Here is a 26,002-nt window from a genome sequence, read left to right on the forward strand (position 1 = left end):
CGTGTTCTGCTACCAGTAAGATTTTTACCATCCTTGATTTTGTTAACTGCAGAAGCAAAGGTGTAGTGTACATCTGTCAGTGCCCCTGCCCTAAGGATTATATTGGAAAGACCTTTACGGAGTTGAGTAAAAGGGTATGAGAGCATATCAACTATATCCGCAAGAAAAATATCACGCCCGTTGCAAATCACGTGAATGAGTACCATGCAGGTAACCCCCGAATCCTGAAGTTCTCAGTCCTGGAGTTGGTCCCTCTCTCTCATAGAAAGGGAGACTGGGACAGGAGAATTCTCCAGAAGGAGGCAGAGTGGATATACAGATGTAAAGCCCAATAACCCTCTGGCCTCAATGAGAGATTGACTTTCACTTGTTTTATATAACATCATTGAGCCCTCCATTTTACTTGGTTCTACTTGCTAGCATAGTTCTCTCAAATCTAATTTCTCCTCCTCTGATTTAGACCTCTTCTACTGATATTTTTGCCAGCCCCAACTGGCCATGAATGCGGAAAGCATTCGAATGAATATTTATAAATGTGATTGTTTTTTTTTGTCACCTTTATTTTCTTAACCTGACTGTTCTTATCTTGTTAACAGTCTGAACAATTAGTCAGTGTCATGAGTGTCCCTATAGAGCGGGTGCGGAGGACATCCAAAGTAGAGGGGCAGGGTTGGCATGAGGGGTGTATAGCCACGTATTGCTGGATGTATGATCTGTCTAAGACCTTAACTACTTTCTAATATTGCTAACGTTGGCTTCTTTACCTTAGAAGGGGCGTGTATCTATTTTTGAGGCTGCCTACTTTCCCATATATTATCCTTTTTTTGCCCTCGAATTACACATGCAAGGCTGTAGAGCGGGGATTATTGGGAAGAGTAAAAGAGAGCCTCCTACATACGCCCCCCCTCCCTTCCGTGTACACGCTTGAATGCATGCGATTTACCAAACCGGTAGTGACTCATGCGCTCCACGATACCGGAAGTGTGAGCGCAGTGTGCGTACCACCGACCGGAAGTTAGTCTTCCGGGAGGTGTGGGGTGTGCTCGGCACCCTATATGTATTCCCCCCGCTTGAATATGCCTCACTACCTTACCAAGCACCTGTTCTGAGGCAGCCTGGCAACTGATGGGGCACTTCACATGTGTGCTAAACTTCTCATGCTGCATATTGCGATTTGGATGCGATTTTTGTTTTTCCTCATGGGCACTTATCTGTTTTTTCATCTGTAGGTTGTATCCTCTCCTACTAGCCCTGCAGGAACATATGATGTATTTGGTACCCATTTTTAGGTCTGCCTAATCTGTCGATATTTTTGGTTCATCTTATTATATAAAGTATACTATCAATATGGATAGGACTATTCCTAACTAGTACTGACCCCTGAAGAACCCAACCGGGGGAAACGTGTTGTGGTATTAAAAATCCAAACCATCTAGGGCATTCCAGGGTCTTGCAGGACAGGCACGAGGACAGGAAAATCCCACCATCAGGGGTTGTCCCTGGGCTGAGGTTGAATCGTGGCCTTTCTAGGGACAGTGTTCTCCGCTCTCTGTTATCAACATGCACTGTCCCATAACACTCTTCTTTATATGAATTTCAAGATAATTTTCTTTCAATTGGATACTACATGCACAATGATAGTTGGGCTAATTTTTTTTGCCCATAGTTATCTATCCTTGGGATTATAGGGGGATTTTTAACTTCATCCCTTTTTAAAATAATGTTTTTAAGGGTCCTTTTTTGCAATTTATATTAACGACTATTTTCTGAGGACACCGCTATCTTTCCTCTTTATATACTTCTTTGTTTTTGGTATTTTGGCTTGGAGTGCCCTGTTTGGACTTTTGGTTAAGTGATCACCGCTGGGTTAAGAGGTTAATCAGAGCCGATGACCCCTGTCCACAGAAATAGATCTCCTCCCTGGGTTCTGAATATAGTTTGGAATGCCCTCACTTCCGCTCCATTAGACCCTCTAAGAGCGATTTTTCCATTATGTTGATCTCTTAAATTGGCCGCCTTTCTGTCCATCACATCAGCCAGTAGGGTTAGTGAGATCATCACAGCCTCTTCTTCTATTGACTATCCGTATACAGCGATACTTGAGGATAGGGAGGTCTTTTTCTTTTTCTTCCCCCTGCCATCAACAAACACTCAACTTCCTTCTCATGGTGGCTTGGCCTTTGGCAGGAAGGCTGTGGTTACTCATTAGAAAGTCTCTCCTTGCCTATCCTCTATGGGTGCTGTGGTAAAGCGAGGGGAAAATTTGGATTACTTTTTTTTTTTTTTTTTTCACTTGCCTGAAAAGAGGTACTGGAGAGCTTGCAAAAATAGTTTTAAAAAGATGTATATAGTTTGATAAGAGAGATGTTCCCTCCTTTTTAAGCCATTATGGTTCCTGCTTCCTGTCCTGAGGAGGCGGTCTCTCTATGGGTACTGTCATGGTGTCAAGGAAAACCCATTACCATTAAATGTATTCTAAATTGTTAGTAACATAATTTGTAAGGCTGAAAAGACATCCATCCATTTCAGCCTGTTGACTTGCAAAGTCATTAAAGCAATTATAGATTAATGCATAGCATGGGGATGTGTGATCCATGCTTTTTTTTTCTTTGTCTACATGATAAATGCCACTTGCTGAAGTGAGACAAGCTACTTAATACAGTATATGAATCCCAAAATGGTTAAAAGGCAGATTTGTACCCATGAAACTGGCTAACCGGTTGCCTGTGCACTTGGCAGTGAAGGCAGTGTTGGTCCCATGTTCATATGTGCCAACATTGCTGGTAAAATGTTTTATATATGCAAATGAGACTCTAGGAGCAACTGGGAAATTGCTGTTATGTTGTCATTCTCAGCTCTGCCGTGTCTGCATTTTGACTGAAGTCAGGGCCAGGCATTATAACCTTTTCCCTGCCTGGCCCTGTCAATCAAAATGCAGAGGGCTTGGCAGAGAGCTGATCCTCTAGGAGTAACGGTAACTACAATGTTGCTCCTAGAGGATCATTTGCATATATAAAACCATTTTCCTTAGAAATGTGGGCACATATGAACATGGGACCAGCACAAGTGTCTTCAGCTGCAAAGCACAAATGCCACAGGTCAACCAGTTTCATAGGTACTGATGCTGACAGATGCCTTTTAAAAAAATAAATAACAAACTTGTCCCGCAAAATTCAAATTCTCATATTGCTAAATTGAGGTAAAAAAGTTACAACTGTTGGAATGTAGAGGTGTGGTGGCAGGATTGTTACTGGGGGTTATGCCATGATTGATGTACTTGTAGTGCATGACATCTCTAACAAACCTTGTACCTCACATGGAACCAGATATTTCACCATTCATTGCTCAAATTGTTCTGCTGATTTATTTCAGGCTTGCAGCTTAGGCTACTTTCACACTTGCGGCAGAGTGATCGGCAAGCAGTTCCGTCGCCGGAACTGCCTGCCGAATCTGGCAATCTGCATGCAAATGAAAAGCATTTGTAGACTGATCCGTCTTACAAATGCATTGCAAGAACGGATCAGTCTCTGTCATCTGGACAAACTGATCCGTTATATTTTTTTCACATTTTTACTGGTCTGCGCATGTGCAGACCGGAAGGACTGATCCGGCATTCAGGCAAGTGTTCCGTTTTTTTGGGGCCGGAGATAAAACCACAGCATACTGCGGTATTATCTCTGTCCTGAACAGTCAGACTGAACTGAAGACATCCTGATGCATCCTGAATGGATTTCTCTCCATTCAGAATGCATGGGAATAAAACTGATCAGTTCTTTTCCGGTATAGAGCCCCTAGGACGGAACTCTATGCCGGAAAAGAAAAACGCTACTGTGAAAGTACCCTTATAGGGCATGTCCTTTCTCAGGTTTGTGTCCTTTCTGATGTAGCTCTTTCCCTGCAATTGCCACAGCTTCTAACAGAACATATGGCTTATGACAGTTGAAGGCAATATCTACAGAATAGGTGATAAGTGTCTGACGGCAGGAGTTGTGCCGCCAGGGCCCTATTATCCTCTATCCTTAAGTACTTTGTAGTGGGGCAACCCCTTTATTATAGAGGTTTTCCCTCCCCTTCATTGTGGAGGTTTTACTCATTCTGCTCAATAAAATACATGAATGATATACCGTAACTGTTTCTTCCCAATTCATTAAACTAATAACACAATCAGTCCACATTTTAGTAATCAAGGGAATTACCAAATGTTCAACTTTTTCTTGCAGCTGTAATTCTTTTATAGCAATTATGTCTTCCATCATGGCATGCATATGACAAACTTTTTAGTTATCATTAGAGATGAGCGAATTTCCGCTTATGAAATTCGTTCACAATTCGTTTGGTGGTAAAAGGTGAATTGCGTTATGGATTCAGTTACCACGGACCATAACGCAATTCTATGACAGAATGCCTTTTAGAGCCATTCCGTTATTCATTCCGTCATAATAGAAGTCTGTGGGCTGCAAAACGGATCTGTCCCGTTTCCGTTACGCAGGGGAGGACTCTTATGATGGAATGAATAAAGGCATTCTGTCATAGAATTGCATTATGGTACGTGGTAACGGAATCCATAACGCAATTCACCTTTTACCACCAAACGAAGTGTGAACAAATTTCAAAATGGGAAATTCGTTAATCTCTAGTTTCGATTTATTACTGATTAATATTACAGGGTGTTGGTCTGTATTTTAAGGAAATTGCAGATATTTGCATTATGCCTAAGGGCTCATGCACGGTTTGTATTTTTTTTTTTTTTTTTTTTCCAGAATGGACATGCGGGAATGGAATGCACACGGAGTCATTTTAGTGTTTAGTGTTTATTTTTTATATTTTTTTTCCAAGCCCCATTGAAATGAACTGGACCTGTAAAAAACAAAAGAAAAATACGTTTGTGTGCATGAGCCCTTATTCACACAGTCAGTGTTCAGTCAGTGATTTTTATCAGTGATTTTGAGCCAAAACTAGGTGCAACTCTAAACAAAAAAAATGTGCAGATCTTTCTCATATACCTTATCTCTGTGTAGGCTCCAATCCTGGTTTTGGCTCAATCACTGATGATAATCACTGACGTGTGAATAAGGCCTCATGCACACGGCTGTGTTCCGCGGCCGAGAGCGGTCCGTGGTAACCCGGCCGGGATTCCTGCTGACAGCAGGAGTGCACGGCGTCATTGGTTGCTATGATGCTGTGCGCTTCATGCCGCCGCTGCTGTACAGTAATACACTCGTATAGATCATACCAGTGTATTACTGTACAGCAGCGGTGGCATGAAGCGCACGGCATCATAGCAACCAATGACTCCGTGCGCACCTGCTGTCAGCAGGAATCCCGGCCGGGTTACCACGGACCGCTCTCGGCTGCGGAACACGGCCGTGTGCATGAGGCCTAAGGCTTAAGGTTTTTAAAATGCCAGCTATTACACATATAGCACTCCCCCTTACAAGTTTTATTTGCAAAATCTTTTGAAATGCTATGTGATGTTTTTTCTCTTATTTTTTTCCCCCTTGTGTATTTGATAACACTTTGTATTCTTAACAGTTCATAGGAAGCGGGAAACCCTTCTCGATTTATAAATTAACATTTACAGTTACATGGTTAAATTTTAACTTCAGACAGGGATTATGAAAAAAAATTATATATATATATATATATATATATATATATATATATATATATATATATCTATATCCTCTTCTAATCTTCTACCTATTTCTTCTTATTTTATTTTTATTTTTTTTATCTGCCATTAAAGTCTGATTCCCAGTCACAATATTAAGCTGAATCCTTAATTGGCAATAGAAATGGGTGGTTTTTGGTTACAAACCAACAAGTAATACATGCAATGTTTTAAAGCACTTTGCAAGTTGTTTGAACTATAGTTTGATACAAAATGAATGCAAAGCTATAAGTACATTATGAAACTAGAATATACTGTACATAATATACAAGAGGTTGTGTAGGAGGGCGATGCCAAGAGATCAACAGTTTTTTAGTTTTTAAATTTAAACTTGTATCATAAGGGTAGGGTCTCACTTTTTTTTTTGTTTAACTGATCTGGCAGGCTGTTTCAGCAGAGGACATATTGCTGGAGTTTACTTGATCTGGCATAACTGGATACTGGCTTCATTGACTAACGCATGCAATGGCTGTTATCTGGCCAAAGCTGGCATTTCATGGGAAAGTAGACTGATCCTAATATAGTCAATGGGGTACGGTGGTAAAAGTATCCGGCTAGGCTGGACCCGGGGAACTCTGGAAGAGCCTGCCGGATCAGTTCAACAGAAGTGTGAACCCACCCTAACTTGGCTCATCCCCTTTTGCATTCAGCTTTTTTCACTGCCAGAAAGTTGTATTTACATTAGGTTTCCTAATTTTAACACTAGTAAACCAAGCATACTGCTTGATAGGGTTGGTTGTGCGGAGTGCAAGGATCCCCATTTTTCAGCAATCCAATGTGTCTATACTGAGAAATTCCTACTCTTTTTTTAAAGGGAATGTGTCATCAGAAAATGGTCCATTGTTTAAAACACGTTTATATAACATTTTTATAGAATTTTTTTTATTTTTTATCCCCCCCCCTTCCCCTTCCCCCCCCCCCCCTTCCCCTTCCCCTTCCCCTTCCCATGTATATTTAAACAAAAAAATCCAGCAGTTTTTGCACTGGCCACTAAGCCTAAATGGCACTACTTCTTGCTCTGTACAAGTGTTAGTAGATTTAGATTTGTCCTTTGTACGAATCCAAGTCTTTTTGATTCTCTCCCTAACAGTATGAGTTCCACTACCTTTTATTAGAAGTATGGGCCCTGCTGCGGCTGAATGAAGATGGCTGCCAGTAATGCACGGTTAGGGTCCATTCACAGATCTGTATGTGTTTTGTGGATCCGCAAAACACTGCCACCGGCAATTTGCATTCCGCATTTTGTGGACCGCACATCGCCGCACTCTCATAGAAAATGCCTTTTCTTGTCCAATTGCGGACAAGAATAGGACATGTTCTATTTTTTTGAGGAACGGAATTGCGGATGCGGACAGCACATTCCGGCCCCATTGAAAATGAATGGGTCTGCAAAATTGCGGAACGGATGCGGACTCATTTTGCGGACGTGTGAATGGACCCTTACTGTAAGTAGCGGCACATGCCGAACTTTATTATACAACGAATACAAACCTGGATTTGTTGATTGCACCGGATCAGAGTTTGAATTCTGTGTGAAATAGTTACAGGTATGGCGATCGGAAACTCGTGGGGGGGGGGGGGGAGAATTTATCATGAGTGTAATATTTGACGTCCGTTTGGCTTAATTCTATGTTGGAGTACTTTATACCACTTTATCAAATGTCTCAGGTTGTTTGGTAAATTTGGCTTGTTAGCAACACAAGAGGGGAAATTTATAATAAGATAAAAATTAGCTTTTAATAAATCGTATCTAAAGAGAAGACAAAAATGCACCACAAATGCAAACCGGTATAGTGATGATTCGGTTAAAACCTGGATACCAGACTGGGGGAAGGATTTGGATGATACAATGCGTGTATCCTGTCCCTACCTTGCCCTGTCAGGTCTATTTTGCCATAAAAACTTCCTAATACAGAGTCATCGCCCTGACAAGAGCGGCCCCGTCCGGAACCTTGCCCTGTTATCAATCCCTGGAAAACCCTGTTAGGGAAAATTGGTGAAGTGAGTACCTGTAACTACCCTACCTATTCCAGACCTAAACAAAATAAAAAATTATCAGAAAAAATTTCTCAAGAGAAGTACCAACGCGTTTTATCTTTATGGATACCCCAGACTCATCAGGGGACGAGGGGCCAAAATTGAAAAAGTTGTGGTCCGGTGTCACAGGGAGGGCCAGTGGATTGCCCTACTACCACAAAGTGCATGAAATATTGCAGCGTGATATGTTCACATATGTCCAGCGGTAACTTTCTTAGGCTACTTTCACACTAGCGTTCGGAGCGGATCCGTCTGATGTTTCATCAGACGGATCTGCTCCGATAATGCAGACGTTCGCATCCGTTCAGAACGAATCCGTCTGCATTAAAACTTAGAAAATTTTCTAAGTCTGAAAGTAGCCTGAGCGGATCCGTTCAGACTTTACATTGAAAGTCAATGGGGAACGGATCCGCTTGAAGATTGAGCCATATGGTGTCATCTTCAAGCGGATCCGTCCCCATTGACTTACATTGTAAGTCTGGACGGATCCGCTCGCCTCCGCACGGCCAGGCGGACACCCGAACGCTGCAAGCAGCGTTCAGGTGTCCGCTCACGGAGCGGAGGCTGAGCGCTGGCAGGCGGATGCATTCTCAGTGGATCCGCCTCCACTGAGAATGCATTGGGGCCAGACGGATGCGTTCGGGGCCGCTCGTGAGCCCCTTCAAACGGAGCGCACGAGCGGACACCCGAACGCTAGTGTGAAAGTAGCCTTAATGCTATCTAAATGCTAAGAACAGCTCATGCAAGATGGCCGTAACCAAATTCATGTTAAGGAAACAGAATACAAAAATCTAATCCGAAAATAAACAGTGTTTCTATCTAGTTTTAACTAGGGGGTAAAGTTTTTGATGACACATTTCCTTTAATGCTAATGAGATGGATGGCAGTTCACACCCAGCATCTGCACTGCCATCCATTACGCCACTGTGCAGCGTGTACAAAAGCTCTTGCCACCTCACAATAGGAACAGTGCAAATATTGCTGAGGGCAATACCAGCACCTATCCTATCCATCCAAAAGACTTGATAAAGGGTTCCTGGAACCCAAAACGCATTTTGTCTGTTTTGAAAATTGCCCACCAATAAAGTTCCTTTTATCCATTTACTGGTCGTTTCCTGCGACTGCCTCAACTAGTTGAATTGGTTCGAATCCATGGGGTGCACCTCCCCTACTCGCCCTCCTGTTCTTGCTGTTAAAGTGTGAAGAGCTAAAGGTAAAGAATGCTTTCTCAGGGGTGCATGTAGCATGTTCAGTAAATAGAAAAAAAAGATCTAGGGGGAACTTTAAAGGGATTCTGTCATCAGAAATGAGCCCTATAAGCTAAACATATGGCGATGTCCCTTGTAAAACACAGAATCCTAAAGTGAGTTTATCAAATGCCCCTGTGGCTCTATATGCCTAAAAAAGCAGTTTATATAACCTGTCAATCACTTGAAAATGTGTCCAAGGGGACGTCTCATGGTGAAAGGTGCACGGCTGCAGCCATGTTGTTTAGGTGCCCAGCGCCGCCTTCTGAGCTGAAATCGCCGCCCTCCCTTTCATGAGATCCGCCTACCTTACGTCATCACTGCCTCTCTAACCACCGCTCGCTTCATCCAGATCCCGCACATGCGCACTGGGTATATCCTGATGCGCCCGTGCGGACTACTGGCAGCGGCCTCGTATAGCGAAGTGCGCATGCGCTGGCCGGCGCACTTCGCTCGAACCTCCACTGACTGCCCTATTACAGCCCATCCCAGCCATCCAACCTCCTACAGCCTGGTTCAAAGCTCGCGGGATCTGGATGAAGTGAGCGGTGGTTAAAGAGGCAGTGATGGCGTAAGGTAGGTGGATTGCATGAAAGGGAGGGCGGCGATTTCAGCTCAGAAGGTGGTGCTGGGCACCTAAACGACATGGCTGCAGCCGGGCACCTTTCACCATGAGACGTCCCCTTGGACACATTTTCAAGTGATTGACAGGTGATATAAACCGCTTTTTTAGGCATATAGAGCCACAGGGGCATTTGATAAACTCGCTTAAGGATTCTGTGTTTTACAAGGGACATTGCCATATGTTTAGCTTATAGGGCTAATTTCTGATGACAGAATCCCTTTAATTGTTAGCAAATGACAGCCTGAGTTGTCGTTCTGCATCTCCACCACCAGGTGGAGAGATATTGGGGTTGATGTGCTGCAACAATTGTAGGGTATGATACCAGAACATCAATATTTTATAGGAATTATCCCTATGGGATGTGCCGGTAGAAGTCATGGCAGCTCTTCTCCAAATCCGTTTCCATTCCTGCATGGTCCAAGATAGTTTCCCATTTAGTCATATAGGAATGCCGAACAAGAGCGGAAGGGGGATGAGCAGAACATAAATGTCAGAAATAAGTGTTTTAGTTGAGTCCGATGATTTACAGTTTTTCTAAAGAGGTTGGAGTGGAGACCTGGGAAGACGTAAATAAAGTATACGTTGTATCTGCATATGTTGATATCTAGAAGCTTCTGGTAGGTTAAAGTTAGAACTAAGGCTAGTGAATATATAGGACCCTACGCCTTTTGCCATTCACTACCCTTAGTTCTAACTACTATGTCTGCAAAGCAGAATACCTTGTTAGTGAACCATGACTTAAAAAAAAAATGAAGGCATACCCTTTGGAAATACGGGGTTAAATAGAAACTATGCCATAGAGGATTTGAGGGATGTTAGAGTAACTAAACCTTTATATTTATGTTGTCCCTAATCCCCTACATTTTTACTGTACTATTTTTACTATACTTTACATCCCTAAAGTGCACCATTCAGTGTGCGCTTAAAACTCAGATCTCCGTACACCGCTGACATCTCAGCGGTGTTCGGAGTACTCCTTTTATGAATGGGCAGGAGCGCACATTGTCTGGGGAGCACGGGCAGGAGCAGCAATTACGAACTCCTTGCATAGCACATGGGTACCCTGTGCCCATGTACTATGCCAGGATTAGCTGAGCGGAGCGGCTCATGCCTGTGCCTGTTCCGCTGAGCTAATCCTGGCATAGTACATGGGTACAGGGTACCCATGTGTGCTATGCCAGGAGTTAGTAATTGTCCGGGGAGCACAGGCAGGAGCAGCAATGTGCGCTGCTGCTCATACTTCCTGCGCTCCTGCTGACCATTCATAAAATTAGTACTCTGTACACCGCTGCGGTGTAGGGAGAACGGAGTTTTAAGCGCACAATGAATGGTGCGCTTTAGGGGTGTAAAAGTAGAGTAAAAATAGAAAATTAAGTATATTTTAGAAATTTTTTTATTTAGGGGATTAGGAACAACATACTAAAATTATCATAAGTTTATTTACTCTTTAAAGAAAAAGCTATTTGCAAGCATGCCATACGGTACACATAAAGGACATTGGGCCCAGTAGTTTTAACTAGTTATGAGCGAATTTCATATTTTGAAATTATTTTCTTTCTATGTGGCTTGTGGTATTATTATTATTTCTATGTGGCTTGTGGTATAATGTGAACTGCGTTATGGATTCCGTTACCACGGACCAGAACGCAATTGCATAATCAATGCCTTTAGAGGCATTCAGTTATTCATTCCTTCATAATGGAAGTCTATGGCCTGCATAAAGGATCCGTCATGGAATTGCGTTATGGTCCGTGGTAATGGAATCCATAACTCAGTTCACATTATACCACAAGCCGAACCGAAAATGAATCTCAATGTGAAATTCGCTCATCCCTAGCTGTAACGGTAGTGCAGGGTGTATTGGGGACCACAGAAGGGAGTCTGGATATATACTTTTCTTTCTCAATCCACCTCAAATACGCATAATTGGGTATCCTCTGGAGATGTGCCCCTATAGTATTTAGTAATATCTGGTACCGCCAATTCCCCCCCCCCCCTTGTGTTTTAACAGCAATAAGGACAACATTCTATGCTGCTCGCCATTCCCTAGGTACTGTAGAGCCTGAGTACTCCACCTCAAGTGAAAGTTGGTTTGAAATAAGGCTAACCTATCCTGAGGGGTGGGGTGTGGAGCAGAAAGGCCTCAGTTTTAGTTGTTTTTACCTTATAACCCGATAGTCTGCCAAATTCCTCCAGTAAGTGGAAGAGATTCGGTTGAGTAACCTATAAGTCAGATAAAGTGAGGACATAAACTGCAAATAGGGAGATTTTAAATCCTATACTGTTAACTAATATACCGCGGATATTAGGATGGGGTGTAATGGCCGCCGAGGGCTCAATACAAAGGACTATGGTTGCACCGAGTTTCGAACTTAAGACACCCAATCGATACTTTTGCACCCGCTTCCATGTGATACCTGGATTTGGTATTTTCCAATACTAAACTGTGCAGCCTAGTATCTTTTAGGGAGATTTGATCATGCAGAGTTTAAGGGAGAAATTCAACATCTCCTTTTGCACCTGAAAAGTTGCATTTAAAGACTTCTTGAAAAATTGTTGCATCTCCCACTTCTTGCCGTCCTCACCATTTTTCTGAAAAGGGTGTGGCAAGCCTTAAACAATGTAGTTCCCCCTATCCTGTTGATGGGCATAACTTTTTATAACCAGAATCCCCGTTGGTCCACTGGGTGCATAGCTTCACTGTAAAGTGCTCTCATTAATGTGGTTTTTCAAGATTTAAGAAAATGAAAATAATACTTTAAATATTACTATTATACCTTATTTTTCACCCTAAAAGTGGGGGGGGGGGGGGGGAATGCCCCTGCGTCTTATGGGTGAGTACTAATGAGCGCTTCCATTATGCTCACGGATTTAAGCACAGGCTTAAGGCAGTCACGTCGCCAAGCCTGGCCCTGGCTTCTCCTAAAGTCAAAGTGGAGAGGGTGTGACCGTTGCAGAGAGCTGAGCTGAGCAGGGCCCCTGTTGCTCCTAGAGGCTCATGTGCATATATTAAAACCTTTTTCTCAGCAATGCAGGCACATATGAACATGGGACCAACACTGATGGCTTCAGCTGCCAAGCGCACATGTAACAGATCACCCAGTTTCGTAGACACAAATCTGCTGACAGCATGGTCAAGACTGCTGACCCATTCCATTTTAATATAAAGACCAGACTAGTTCCACAAATTTATAACAGTCAATCGAATATGACCTAGAACTAAATCACTTGCTGAAGGGGATTCATCAATGTATTTCTTGTTGAGGTTTGTAAACCCATCGATGAATATCCAGCTATTGCCTGTAATGTGAAGAAAGCTTCATGCCATTTGAGCCATGTGGAATCAGAATTAAAAATGGCTAACACCCCCCCCCCCCCCCCTTCTCCCCTTCCTCTTTTTCCTTTGTAGGTATATTCACTCCCCTCACATTGCATGTGTCTGAAGAGCATCAACATGACAGATTAGCGCTCTGTTTTCTGGTCTTTCACTGTTGCCAACTTTAAAACAAATGAGAGGTTTTGATGTCCTGTTTTGTTGTGTGTTTTTTTTTTTAGGGTTTATTTATTTTTAATTCTGGCTCTTTGGCGGCTGATGTTTTCTTATGCCCCCTTACTCCCTTTCCACTCTCCCTTCCCTTCTCTTTTCTTTCCCCTTCCCTTCTCTAATGATCTGCATGTATGTCTCCCCTTTGCACGCAGGGTTTTGGTTTTGTAACTTTTGAAACTAGCGCGGATGCTGACCGGGCCCGGGAGAAATTGCACAGCACGGTGATTGAGGGGCGAAAAATCGAGGTGCATGTCTTTACCTGAAACTGAAAGATTTCTAAATGCTAGCAGCTAAACCCCATTCTGTCCTTCCTTTTCACTTTTTTGCCGTTCTTCATATGTCCTTGATTATCTTTTTAATTGCTTGTCTTCTGTTTAGCTCAATTATAATAATGTCATGTCATTTTTAATTTGTACATTAAGCTGTTATCCATTCTGTTTTTCCCAACTCCTCCCTGAAAATACTGCCAAACACCATACTCCACCGTCCCCCTTTCCCCTGCCTTACCCTAATTGTGCTATTACATGGGTGTCATTGGTTGTGAGTAGTTTATCACTAAATGATGAGCTGCTCCTGGACTGGCAAACTGAAGCAATGGCAAGTCCAAGTGCAGCCAGCAAATGAAGCATCGAGAGTGCTGTCTGTGGCCGCTGATGCACAAGTGTAATAGCACCCTAAGGCTATACGCACACGACAGTGAAAAACATTTTTAATGGCCATCATTCGTCTATTTAAGGACCAATGGTGGCCAATGGGGTTATTCACATGGCAGTTTTTTTGACTGCCAGTTAATATCGGATGTCAGAAAATAGAACATGTTCGTTCTTGTCAGTTTTTTTACTGACCGTCTTCCCCCATATAATTGAATGAGTCAGTTTTTAATGTCTGTTTCTCAGAAAGGCATCAGGGAAACATCTATTCAAAATGGACAGTTTATCTATTTTTAACAGACTTTTTTTCAGTGTCGTGTGCATAAATTGTCTGCTTATTTTGTGTAGTTAAAACAAGTTATGCTGGCTATGAACTAACATTTAAGGAAGGATGCAGTTCTCCAATATGAAAAATCAAACACCATCTCCATACCACTACTTGCCATTGAATGTGTTTTAATACTTTGATTTCCATATTTGCTGCCTCCTTAAAGGGAACCTGTCACCTGAAAAACACATATAAAACTGACAGCATTACCTTATAGTAGCCCCCAGTCTGTTCATAATCATATGTTTGATCCAGTAGTCTGATGCTCAATAGCTTAAAAAAATTGATTTTTTTAAGCGCCATCAGCGCTATCTAGCCGGTCAGCTTCAAGTCAAGGGGGCAGCGGCTTCCTTGCTTAAAGCCAAGGTAAGCACGCCCCCTAAACCCTCTCTTGTTTGACAGCCAGAAGTCTTGCGCAATTGCAGTGCGCTCCTTGGTAAGGCGCGATCCCGTCTCCGGCTGCCGCTGTTAGCCGGCTTTCAGTGGCGCATCGTGCATGCGTGAGACTTCTGCGATCCCGGCCGCACTTCATGCAGTCAATCAAACAAGAGAGAGGACGGTTAGGGGGCGTTCTTACCTTGACTTGAAGCAAGGAAGCCGCTGCCCCCTTGACTTGAAACTGACCGGCAAGATGGCACTGATGGCGCTTAAAATATAGTTGTTGTTTTTTTTTTAAAGCGATTAAGCATCAGACTACCTGATAAAACATATGATTATGAACAGACTGGCGGCTACTATAAGGTAATGCTGGCAGTTTTATATGCGTTTTTGAGGCGTCAGGTTCCCTTTAAATAGGCTGTGCAAAATACTGAATTCTAACACCTCTTCAAGATGTGTCTTTTAAAACCTGTAAACTAGAGTGTCTGTGCATGCTGGTTGTAGACTATGTTTATGCCATTTTTCTTTACTACCTTTTTATTTTAGACCAGTTATATACAGCTATGGCTCAATTCACACCATATTTTTGTGTACAGTTGGCAATGTATGCAAGGAACAAAGGTTTTCTAGCGGTATACTGTACCAGATAAATGCCAATTGTCTCCTTTTGGCATATGTCAGGCAGGTATGCATCTGGACACATTTAATTGTATTGAAAGGAATACATGGACTACTGAACTGAGCCTCACATTGAACACTTAAATGTATAGAAATTGTTTTATATTCCATAATTGCTATCAAAGCCAGACATCCAAATGTAAGGGTGCATGTTTGCATATGTATGCACAGTACATAGTTTGAAGACAGCAAAACTGTTTACTTCCCCTAAATCTCAAAATGAGGACAACTTTGTCACTGTATGCCTTGATTTAAGGATCAATGTGACAGATCTGCCAGAAGTGTGTAGTTGCATACTGTTACACTGTGTGGTTGTCGGAGATATCTACTGCTGGCGAGATTGGCTGATGTGGTCATGTGTTTAATCCCAGAGAACTAGACCAATGCCTCAGAATGCCGCTGGAGAAAGAAGAACGTGAGAATCAAATTTTTTTGGCAGTTTTAGGGATTGTCTGAAATGTATCCGGCATTGCTGGAAGCTACATGAATGCTGTCCACAACCTGGCAAATATGCTGAGAATCAGACAAAAACCACTGTGTGCATCTGTTTTTTATTTTGTAAAATGATTATATATTTTTTTTGGTTCAGGTGTCGTCTCCCCCCCCCAAAAAAAGAGAAGGGGATGAAAAAAGCTTGAACATGCTGTAAAAAAAAAAACAAAAACAAAAAAAACAGAGATTTTCCCTAGGCTTTCAACTGACATTGGTGTTTTTTTTTACTGGAAAGAAAGCCTGTTCTAAAACATAACCAAAACAGCAAAAGTGCAGAAAAAAAATGCTACAAAATACCTGTGCATTCAGCCTAAAGGTGCTGGAGGAGGGAGCAAATTTGTTTTAGGGCGTTATATAATTTCTTGTTTACTTAGGCTACTTTCACACTAGCGTTCGGAGCGGATCCGTCTGATGTTTCATCAGACGGATCCGCTCCGATAATGCAGACGTTTGCATCCGTTCAGAACGGATCCGTCTGCATTATTACTTAGAAAATTTTCGAAGTCTGAAAGTAGCCTGAGCGGATCCGTTCAGACTTTACATTGAAAGTCAATGGGGAACGGATCCGCTTGAAGATTGAGCCATATGGTGTCATCTTCAAGCGGATCCGTCCCCATTGACTTCCATTATAGGTCTGGACGGATCCGCTCGCCTCCGCACAGCCAGGCGGACACCCGAACGCTGCAAGCAGCGTTCAGGTGTCCGCTCACTGAGCGCTGGCAGGCGGATGCATTCTCAGTGGATCTGCCTCCACTGAGAATGCATTGGGGCCGGACGGCTGTGTTCAGGACCGCTCGTGAGCCCCTTCAAACGGAGCTCACGAGCGGACACCTGAATGCAGGTGTGAAAGTAGCCTAACCTGTAACATATGGCTTGTGCATTTTTAAAACTACATGGGGCATTGTCCTTTAATGCTCTACCTTTTCTTTTAAAAGTGCTTTTTCAAATAATGACTTTCAAATGTGCAAAAGATGAGTGATACATTTTGCTGGTAGCCTCCATCCCACAAGTTTTTAAACTGGTCCTGATTAGTTAGAATGTAGTGACAGTTCCCAAGCGATTTGATTATTTATTTTTTTTGCAAAAAGGTGTCTAGATGTTATATGCTAGGAAATAAAAGTATAAAATGCCCTATATACATTGCTTTTTGTAGTGGCAGTTTAATTCGGTTTCCTTGCATTTTTTTTTCCTGCCAGTTTAGCAGTTTTTTTTTATTTTTTATTTCACAACGTGCGCGGTTTTAGTATTTATTTTATTTATTTTTAATTACATTTCCCATAGACTACTTTATAAGAAAGGAAAAAAAATCTTTAAAAAAATGCATTTTTAACCCCTTAGGGACGCATGACGTACCAGTACTGCATGTTGTCCGAGTCCTTAAGGACCCATTACGTACCGGTATGTCATGGGTTTAAACTGCGAGCGCGGCGGGGGTTAATCAGAACAGGCATCCTGTCACAACGCCGGGGGGGTCATGTGACCCCCCCTTCCCCGTATTGGCGATCGCCGCAAAACGCAGGTCAATTCAGACCTGCGGTTTGGGGCTTTACCTGCGGTTGCGGCGGCACTGCCATCAGGTCCCCATGCAGCTGTGGGGGGGGACCCGATGGCATGGAAGGCAGCGCGATGTCTAAGGAAGGCATCGCGCTGCCTTCCGGTGAAGAGCCTGTGAGATCCAGCCCCCTGGATCTCACAGGCCGGAAGCTGTATAAGTAATACACACAGTATTACTCATACAGCCAATGCATTCCAATACAGAAGTATTGGAATGCATTGTAAAGGAATATACCCCCCAAAGTTCAAGTCCCAAAGTGGGACAAAAAATAAAGTGAAAAAAAAAGTTTCCCCCCCAAAAATTACGTTTCAAGTAAAAATAAACAAAAACGTCATTTTCCCCAAATAAAGTTAAAAAAATTGGTAAATAGGGGGGAAAAAAAAGTATACATATTGGGTATCGCCGCGTCCGTATCGACCGTCTCTATAAAAATATCACATGACCTGACCCCTCAGATGAACACCGTAAAAAATAAAAACTGTGCTAAATGAACCATTTTTTTGTCACCTTACATCACAAAAAGTACAACAGCAAGCGATCAAAAAGGCGTTTGCCCACCAAAATAGTACCAATCTAACCGTCACCTCATCCCGCAAAAAATGAGACCCTACCTGAGACGATCGCCCAAAAAAAAAAAAAACTATGGCTCAGAATATGGAGACACTAAAACATAATTTTTTTTTGGTTTGAAAAAAGCTGTTGTGTAAAACTTGCATAAATAAAGTATACATATTTGGTATCGCCGCGTTCGTATCGACCGACTCTATACAAAAATCACATGACCTAACCTCTCAGATGAACACCGTAAAAAATAAGAACTGTGCTAAATAAACCATTTTTTGTCACCTTACATCACAAAAAGTGTAATAGCAAGCGATCAAAAAGTCATTTGCACCCCAAAATAGTGCCAATCAAACAGTCATCTCATCCCGCAAAAAATGAGACCCTACCTAAGATTATCGCCCAAAAACTGAAAAAACTATGCCTCTCAGAATATGGAGACACTAAAACATGATATTTTTTTTGGTGATTCAAAAATTATATTATTGTGTAAAACTTATATAAATAAAAAAAAGTATACATATTAGGTATCGCCGCATCCGTGAAAACCTGGTCTATAAAAATATCACATGATCTAACCTGTCAGATGAATGTTGTAAATAACCAAAGATAAAAACTGTGCCAAAACAGCTATTTCTTGTTATCTTGCCTCACAAAAAGTGTAATATAGAGCAACCAAAAATCATATGTACCCTAAACTAGTACCAACAATATTGCCAGCCTATCCCGTATTTTTTAAAATGGGGCCACTTTTTTGGAGTTTCTACTCTAGGGGTGCATCAGGGGGGCTTCAAATGGGACATGGTGTAAAAAAAAAACTGTCCAGCAAAATCTGCCTTCCAAAAACCGTATGGCATTCCTTTCCTTCTGTGCCCTGCCGTGTGCCCATACAGCTGTTTACAGAAACACCCCATATGTTGTCGTAAACTACAGAATCGGGGCCATAAATATTGAGTTTGGTTTTGCTGTCAACCCTTGCTTTGTAACTGGAAAAAAATTATTGAAATGGAAAATCTGCCAAAAAAGTGAAATTTTGAAATTGGATCTCTATTTTCCATTAATTCTTGTGGAACACCTAAAGGGTTAACAAAGTTATTAAAATCAGTTTTGAATACCTTGAGGGGTGTTTATAGAATGGGGTCATTTTTGGGTGGTTTCTATTATGTAAGCTTTGTAAAGTGACTTCAGACCTGAACTCGTCCCTAAAAATTGGGTTTGAAAATTTCTGAAAAATGTCAAGATTTGCTTCTAAACTTCTAAGCCTTGTAACATCCCCAAAAAATAAAATATCCTTCCCAAAATGATCCAAACATGAAGTAGACATATGGGAATGTAAATTAATAACTATTTTTGGAGGTATTACGATGTATTATTGAAGTAGAGAAATTGAAACTTGGAAATTTGCAATTTTTTACAAATTTTTGGTAAATTTTGTATTTTTTTTTTATAAATAAAAATTAATTTTTTGGACTTCATTTTACCAGTGTCATGAAGTACAATATGTGACGAAAAAACAATCTCCGAATGGCCTGAATAAGTCAAAGCGTTTTAGTGACATTGGTCAGATTTGCAAAAAATGGCCTGGTCCTTAACCCCTTAAGGACTCAGCCCTATTTCACCTTAAGGACTTGGCCATTTTTTGCAAATCTGACCAGTGTCACTTTAAGTGCTCATAACTTTAAAACGCTTTGACTTACCCAGGCCGTTCTGAGATTGTTTTTTCGTCACATATTGTACTTCATGACACTGCTAAAATTGGGTCAAAAAAATTAATTTTTTTGCATAAAAAATCACAATTTTTACCGTAAATTTTGAAAAATTAGCAAATTTCAAAGTTTCAGTTTCTCTACCTCTGTAAGGCATAGTAATAGCCCCAAAAATTGTGATGACTTTACATTCCCCATATGTCTACTTCATGTTTGTAGCATTTTGGGAATGATATTTTAGTTTTTGGGGATGTTACAAGGCTTAGAAGTTTAGAAGCAAATTTTGAAATTTTCAGAAATCTTCAAAATCCCACTTTTTATGGACCAGTTCAGGTTTGAAGTCATATTGTGAGGCTAAGATAATAGAAACCTCCCAAAAATGACCCCATTCTAGAAACTACACCCCTCAAGGTATTAAAAACTGTTTTTTCAAACTTTATTAACCCTTTAGGTCTTCCACAAGAGTTAATGGCAGATGGAGAAACAATTTTGAAATTTCTATTTTTTGGAAAATTTTCCAATATAATCAATTTTTTTCCAGGAGTAAAACAAGGGTTAACTGCCAAACAAAACTCAAAATGGGTTGCCCCGATTCTGTAGTTTGCAGAAACACCCCATATGTGGTCGTAAGCTACTGTTTGGCCAAACGGCAGGACATAGAAGAAGGGGAACGTCATATGGTTTTTGAAAGGCAGATTTTGCTGGACTGGTTTATTTACACTATGTACCCTTTCAAGCCCCCTGATGCACCCCTAGAGTAGAAACTCCACAAAAGTGACCCCATCTAGGAAACTACGGGATAAGGTGGTTGTTGTTTTGGGACTATTTTAGGGGTAAATATGATTTTTGGTTGCTCTATATTACTCTTTTTTTGAGGCAATGTAACAAAAAAAAATTATAAAATTGTTTCTACATTCGCTATTTAGTTTTGTGGAACACCTAAAGGGTTAACATAGTTTGTAAAGTAACTTTTAAATACCTTGAGGGGTGTAGTTTCTTAGATGGGGTCACTTTTTTGGAGTTTCTAGTCTAGGCTACATCAGGGGGGGCTTCTAATGGGACATGGTGTCAAAAAAAAACCTGTCCATCAAAATCTGCCTTCCAGAAACCATATGGAGTTCCCTTCGTTCTATGCCCTGCCGTGCGGCTATATAGCCATTTACGACCACATATGGGGTGTTTCTGCAAACTACAGAATCAGGGCCATAAATATTGAGTTTTGTTTGGCTGTTAACCCTTGCTTTGTTACCGGCAAAAAGGATTCAAATGGAAATTTTGCCCAAAAATTGGTGTTTTGGCACAGTTTTTATTTTATATTTTTAACACCGTTCATCCGAGGCGTTTGGGCAAAAAATTATTTTTTTAGCGACGACTTTTACGCACGCGACGATGCCCAATATGTATGGTTCTCAGACTTTGGAGACACTAAGCAGGCATCCTAAAAACTGCGGCCCTCCAGATGTTGTAAAACTACAATTCCCACCATGCCCTGCTGATTGCTGTAGGTTGTCTGGGCATGCTGGGAGTTATAGTTTTACAACATCTGGGGGGCCGCAGTTTGAGGATGCCTGCACTAAAACTAATATTTTTGGGGGAAAAAAAAAATGTTTCCGTGTCTCCAAAGTCTGAGAGCCATAGTTTTTTATGTTCTCTAGTGGATTGTTGGGGATTAGAAAAATTTAGTACTCCATGGAAGTGTGATACTACCTGAAGCAATCGATAACGCAGAGGCCCGGATGATCGGGGCAAGTGTCACATTGAGTGGTGGTGTCCTTCCGTATCCCCCTCTTGTGACACACTCTGCATCTTTTTTGGGTTCGTCCCTTCTTTCCAGTATGGGGGACCACACCTGGAAAGTGTTGGCCAGGGACGATCCGGGCGCCTCCAGTTCCCGAGGTACTCCGGCCTGCTCTTTCCCGGTCCGAAAAGATCAGGTCCTTGAGGACTGCCTCATAGAATTGGAGGAATGTCCCTGTGCTGCCAGCGCTTCGGGATAGTACAAAAGAGTTGTACATGGCAACCTGCACCAAGTAGACCGCAACTTTTTTGTACCATGCCCGGGTTTTGCGCATGGCATTATATGGCGTGAGGACTTGATCAGAGAGATCAACTCCTCCCATATACCGATTGTAGTCGACGATACAATCGGGCTTGAGGACTGTTGCCGCGGTACCTCGCACAGGGACTGGGGTGGTGCTGTTACCGTGGATTGTGGACAGCATAAGGACATCCCTCTTTTCCTTATACCTGACCAGCAACAGGTTTCCACTGGCATGGGCACGGGTCTCACCCCTGGGGATAGGTACCTGGAGGGGGTGGTCAGGGAGGCCGCGTTGATTTTTCCGCACGGTCCCACAAGCGAACGTGGATCTGGCGGCAAGGGACCTGAACAAGGGAATGCTGGTATAAAAGTTGTCTTCGTACAAGTGGTAACCCTTATCCAGCAGTGGGTACATAAGGTCCCACACGAGTTTCCCGCTAACACCCAGAGTGGGGGGACATTCTGGGGGTTGAATACGGGAATCTCTCCCCTCGTACTCACGAAATTTGTAAGTGTACCCTGAGGTACTCTCACAAATTTTGTATAGCTTCACGCCATACCTCGCCCGCTTTGTGGGAATGTATTGGCGGAAACTGAGTCTCCCCTTGAACGCAACGAGAGACTCATCAACCGCGACCTCCCTTCCAGGTACGTAGGCCTGCTGAAATGTGGCCCCAAAGTGATCGATGACCGGCCGTATCTTATACAGCCGGTCATAGGCAGGATCACCTCGGGGGGGACATGCTGCATTATCGGAATAATGCAGACATTTCCGGATGGCCTCAAACCGGGGACGTGTCATGACCATACTGTACTGCAAGTGGCAGGGGGGGTCTGGGGTCTGAAAGATGTACCAAAGAAAGTTTAGAATAAAAGTTTTTTTTTTTCTTCTAACTTTTCCCTTCTTTCCCTGCCTAACGGTGCCTCTCCCTCACTGACCCTAACCTACCTGGGTGGCGATGGGTGCAGGAGGGTGATGGATGGCGATTAGGGGGGGACTCAGGAGCTGGTGCTGGATGATGCTGCCGGGTGCTCGTGCAGAACAGGAAGAGGAGGGGAGAGAGGAGCGCAGGAAGTTTGAATCTCGCGCCTCTCTCCCCTGCACCAATCAGCACCCTGGACAGCGGCATTCAGCACCAGAGCCAGCGCCGCCTCTCCAAATCCTCAGACTGCGATAGGTGGTGTATAATTACGCCACCGATCGCAGTCTTTTTCCGGTTCATCGGGTCACCGGAGACCCGAATGGACCGGAAACGCAGAAAACCGCAGGTCTGAATTGACCTGCGGTTTTCAGCGATCGCCGATACGGGGGGGGGGGGGGGGTCAAATGACCCCCCCCCCTGCATTGTTACAGGACGCCGGCTGAATGATTTCAGCCGGCATCCCGTTCCGATTAACCCCCGCGGCGCCGGAATCGCGATTTAAAGCCATGACGTACCGGTACGTCATGGGTCCTTAAGGACTCGGGAAACATGCCGTACCGGTACGTCATGCGTCCTTAAGGGGTTAAAGGGAACCTGTCACTGGGATTTTGTGTATAGAGCTGAGGACATGGGCTGCTAGATGGCCACTAGCACATCCGCAACACCCAGTCCCTATAGCTCTCTGTGCTTTTATTGTGTAAAAAAACCGATTTGATACATATGCAAATTAACATAAGAGTCATATCTTACTTGTGTGCCCAGAGAAGAGTCATATTTTCAAGCTCTGACTCATCTCAGGTTAATATGCTTATGTATCAAATCAGTTTTTATACACAATAAAAGCACACAGAGCTATGGGGACTGGATATTGCGGATGTGCTAGCGGCCATCTAGCAACCCTTGTCCTCAGCTCTATACCCAAAATCCCGGTGACAGGTTCCCTTTAAGGTGAAATAGGGCTGAGTACTTAAGGGGTTAAAGACCTTATTGTGAAGCCACTTTTATAGCCTTTAGACACTTTCACACAACAAGTGTTTTGCATTTGATCACCGTACACAAATAACCATAGTAACATGGTATATAAGGCCGAAAAAATACATTTGTCCATCCAGTTTGGCCTGTTATCCTGCAAGTTGATCCAGAGGAAGGCAAAAAAAAAAACCCTGTAAGGTAGAATCCAATTTTCCCCACTCAAGGGGGAAAAAAAATCCTTCCCAACTCCAATCAGGCAATCTGAGTAACTACCCTGGATCAACGACCCATCCAACCCTCTCATAAAACATAACCTTTTAATAGTTGCATTAAAATGAACAGAACATAACTCCCACAACAAAATCAACAAAAATTGTGTATATTAATAGCTAAAACAAAATGCTCCTTATTAGAGTTGAGCGGACACCTGGAAGTTTGGGTTTGGCCGACCTTCGCAAAAAAGTTCGAGTTCGGGACCCGAACTTGACCCTGAACTCCATTGAAGTCAATGGGGACCCGAACTTTGGAGCACTAAAATGGCTCTAAAAAAAGTCATGGAAAAGGCTAGAGGGCTGCAAAAAGCAGCAAAATGTGGTTAAGAACATGGCAAGTGCTCTCCAAACAAATGTGGATAGGGAAATGACTTAAAATAACATAAAATACATAAAAATAAAAAATAATAATCTTTATCTAGGAGGAGGAGGTCCATATGCAGTAGGCGGTGGAAGTGGCGGTGGAGGAAGAGATAGCCAACACAGTTTTTTTTTTTTTTTTTGTTTAAATTTGGGTAGACCCAAAAACATTGGGAAATATAAAAAATAGAGTGCGCTGGAGGTCAACAATGGCTGGGTGAGACCGGTATACATGTCTATTCTGCACAAGGTACAGACAAGTCCTGTAGGATCCCTGCCTGGTTCATTTTAATAAACGTGAGCTTGTCCACATTGGCTGTGGACAGGCAGCTGCGCTTGTCTGTGATAACCCCCTCCTGCCGTGCTAAACAAACGTTCAGACAATACACTGGCTGCAGGGCAGGCCAGCACCTCCAAGGCATAAATGGCAAGCTCAGGCCATGTGCCCAATTTGGAGACACAGAAGTTGGGGCAGACCCATCAGTCAGTACATGTAGGCATGTGCACACATACTGCTCCACCATGTTGCTGAAATGCTACCTCCTGCTAAGATGTTCCATATCAGCTGGTGGTGCTGGTTGTTGTGGCGTGCGAACAAAACTTTTCCACATTTCAGCCATGCTAACCCTACCTCCTGAGGTGCTGGCGGTGCCCCAGATGAGTTAGCGACTTCTTCCTCCTCCTCAGCCTTCGCCTTGTGCTTCCACTGAGCACCCGCTGTGAGGTGGAAATGCCATCAGCAGCGCGTCTACCGATCAGTAACAGACGTTTTTACTAAATTTTGTTCCCTGTCAGCAATGCAGAGCAGGGGTTTTATACTGGCAAAACTGGGTTCATGTCACCCATCATTGGAACAGACTATTTTACAAAAATTAAGTCCCTGTCACCTATGCAGAGCAGGGGTTTGTATACGGCAAAAATTGTAAAATGTCACCTGAGATTGTAACAGATGCTTTTGCACCCTGCTCCCTCTTTTGCTGTGTTGGTGCCTCTGTGCGACCACGCCTCTTCCTCCAAACTGCACACGTCACTCGCATGAACTTGATTCCATGTGGGGTCTAGTACCTCATCATCCGCCACATCTTCCACCAACTCTTTACCCCTGCCCTCCTTGTCGGTCTGCAGACTGCAGAAAGCCACAGCTGTTGGCACCTGTGTTTCGTCATTGTCCGAGACGTGCTGCAGTGGTCTTCCCATGTCCTCATCCTGGAACATAAGTGGTTCGGCATCAGTGCACTCAATCTCTTCCACTTCTGGGGCAGTGCTATGTGGATGGCCCACGGAAACCCTGCTAGCAGAGTCATCAAAAAGCAGAAGACTTCTGCATGACCTGGGGCTCAACTCTGAGCTTTCAGCAGGGGACTGGGTGGGAGAAAATATAAAGGAACTGGAGGCACTGTTAGCCACCCAATTTACTATTGCCTGTACTTGTTCTGGCCTCACCATTCGTAGAGTCTCATTCGGCCCTACCAAATAACGCTGAAGGTTCTGTCGCCTACTCGCACCTGAGGAAGGTGTTTCACTTGGGCGTGTAGCTGTCACAGATCGACCACATCCTCTCCCTGCAACAGGAGCTCCACCAACACCAGCAGCAACACGACCAGGGCCACGTCCCTTGTTTGACGCTCTCCTCACTTTTTGTGGTACCCACTGAAGTAACAGATGTTTTTACAGAATTAAGTTCCTTGTGAACAATGCAGAGCAGGGGTTTTTTGACGGCCAAAATGGGTTAATGTCACCCAACAATGGAACAGACTAATTTTTTAAACTTTTTGCCAGGTCTGCTATGCAGTGCAGGCAGCAAAGGTACTTTATTGCCAAAAAAAAGTGTTTTTTTTTCTCACACACAATGAAACAGATGGATTTAACTGAGATTATATTGCACTCTCACAAATGAAGTACAGGGTTTTTTTTTTTTTTTACAGAAAAAATTGATATTTCACCCCTACAATGGAACAG

At 42.9% G+C, this 26,002-nt stretch overlaps 1 protein-coding gene across 7 annotated transcripts in view; it reads left to right on the forward strand.

Moving 5' to 3' along the window:
* The window catches only part of RBFOX2 (RNA binding fox-1 homolog 2), a 531,916-nt gene that overhangs the window by 118,306 nt on the left and 387,608 nt on the right, over positions 1 to 26,002 (forward strand). For 6 of the 7 annotated variants that reach the window (XR_005774354.1, XM_040408532.1, XM_040408531.1 and 3 more), the window contains exon 5: positions 13,280 to 13,372. The exons of the other annotated variant lie outside the window; for it this stretch is intronic. Coding sequence is in view for 5 of the 6 variants with exons in the window: in XM_040408532.1 (XP_040264466.1) it covers positions 13,280 to 13,372 (93 nt within the window). In the remaining variant the exon portion in view is untranslated. The remainder of the gene's footprint in view (positions 1 to 13,279; positions 13,373 to 26,002) is intronic. 7 annotated transcript variants of the gene reach the window in all.

This window comes from Bufo bufo, chromosome 9 (assembly GCF_905171765.1).
Source record: "Bufo bufo chromosome 9, aBufBuf1.1, whole genome shotgun sequence".
Taxonomy (NCBI): domain Eukaryota; kingdom Metazoa; phylum Chordata; class Amphibia; order Anura; family Bufonidae; genus Bufo; species Bufo bufo.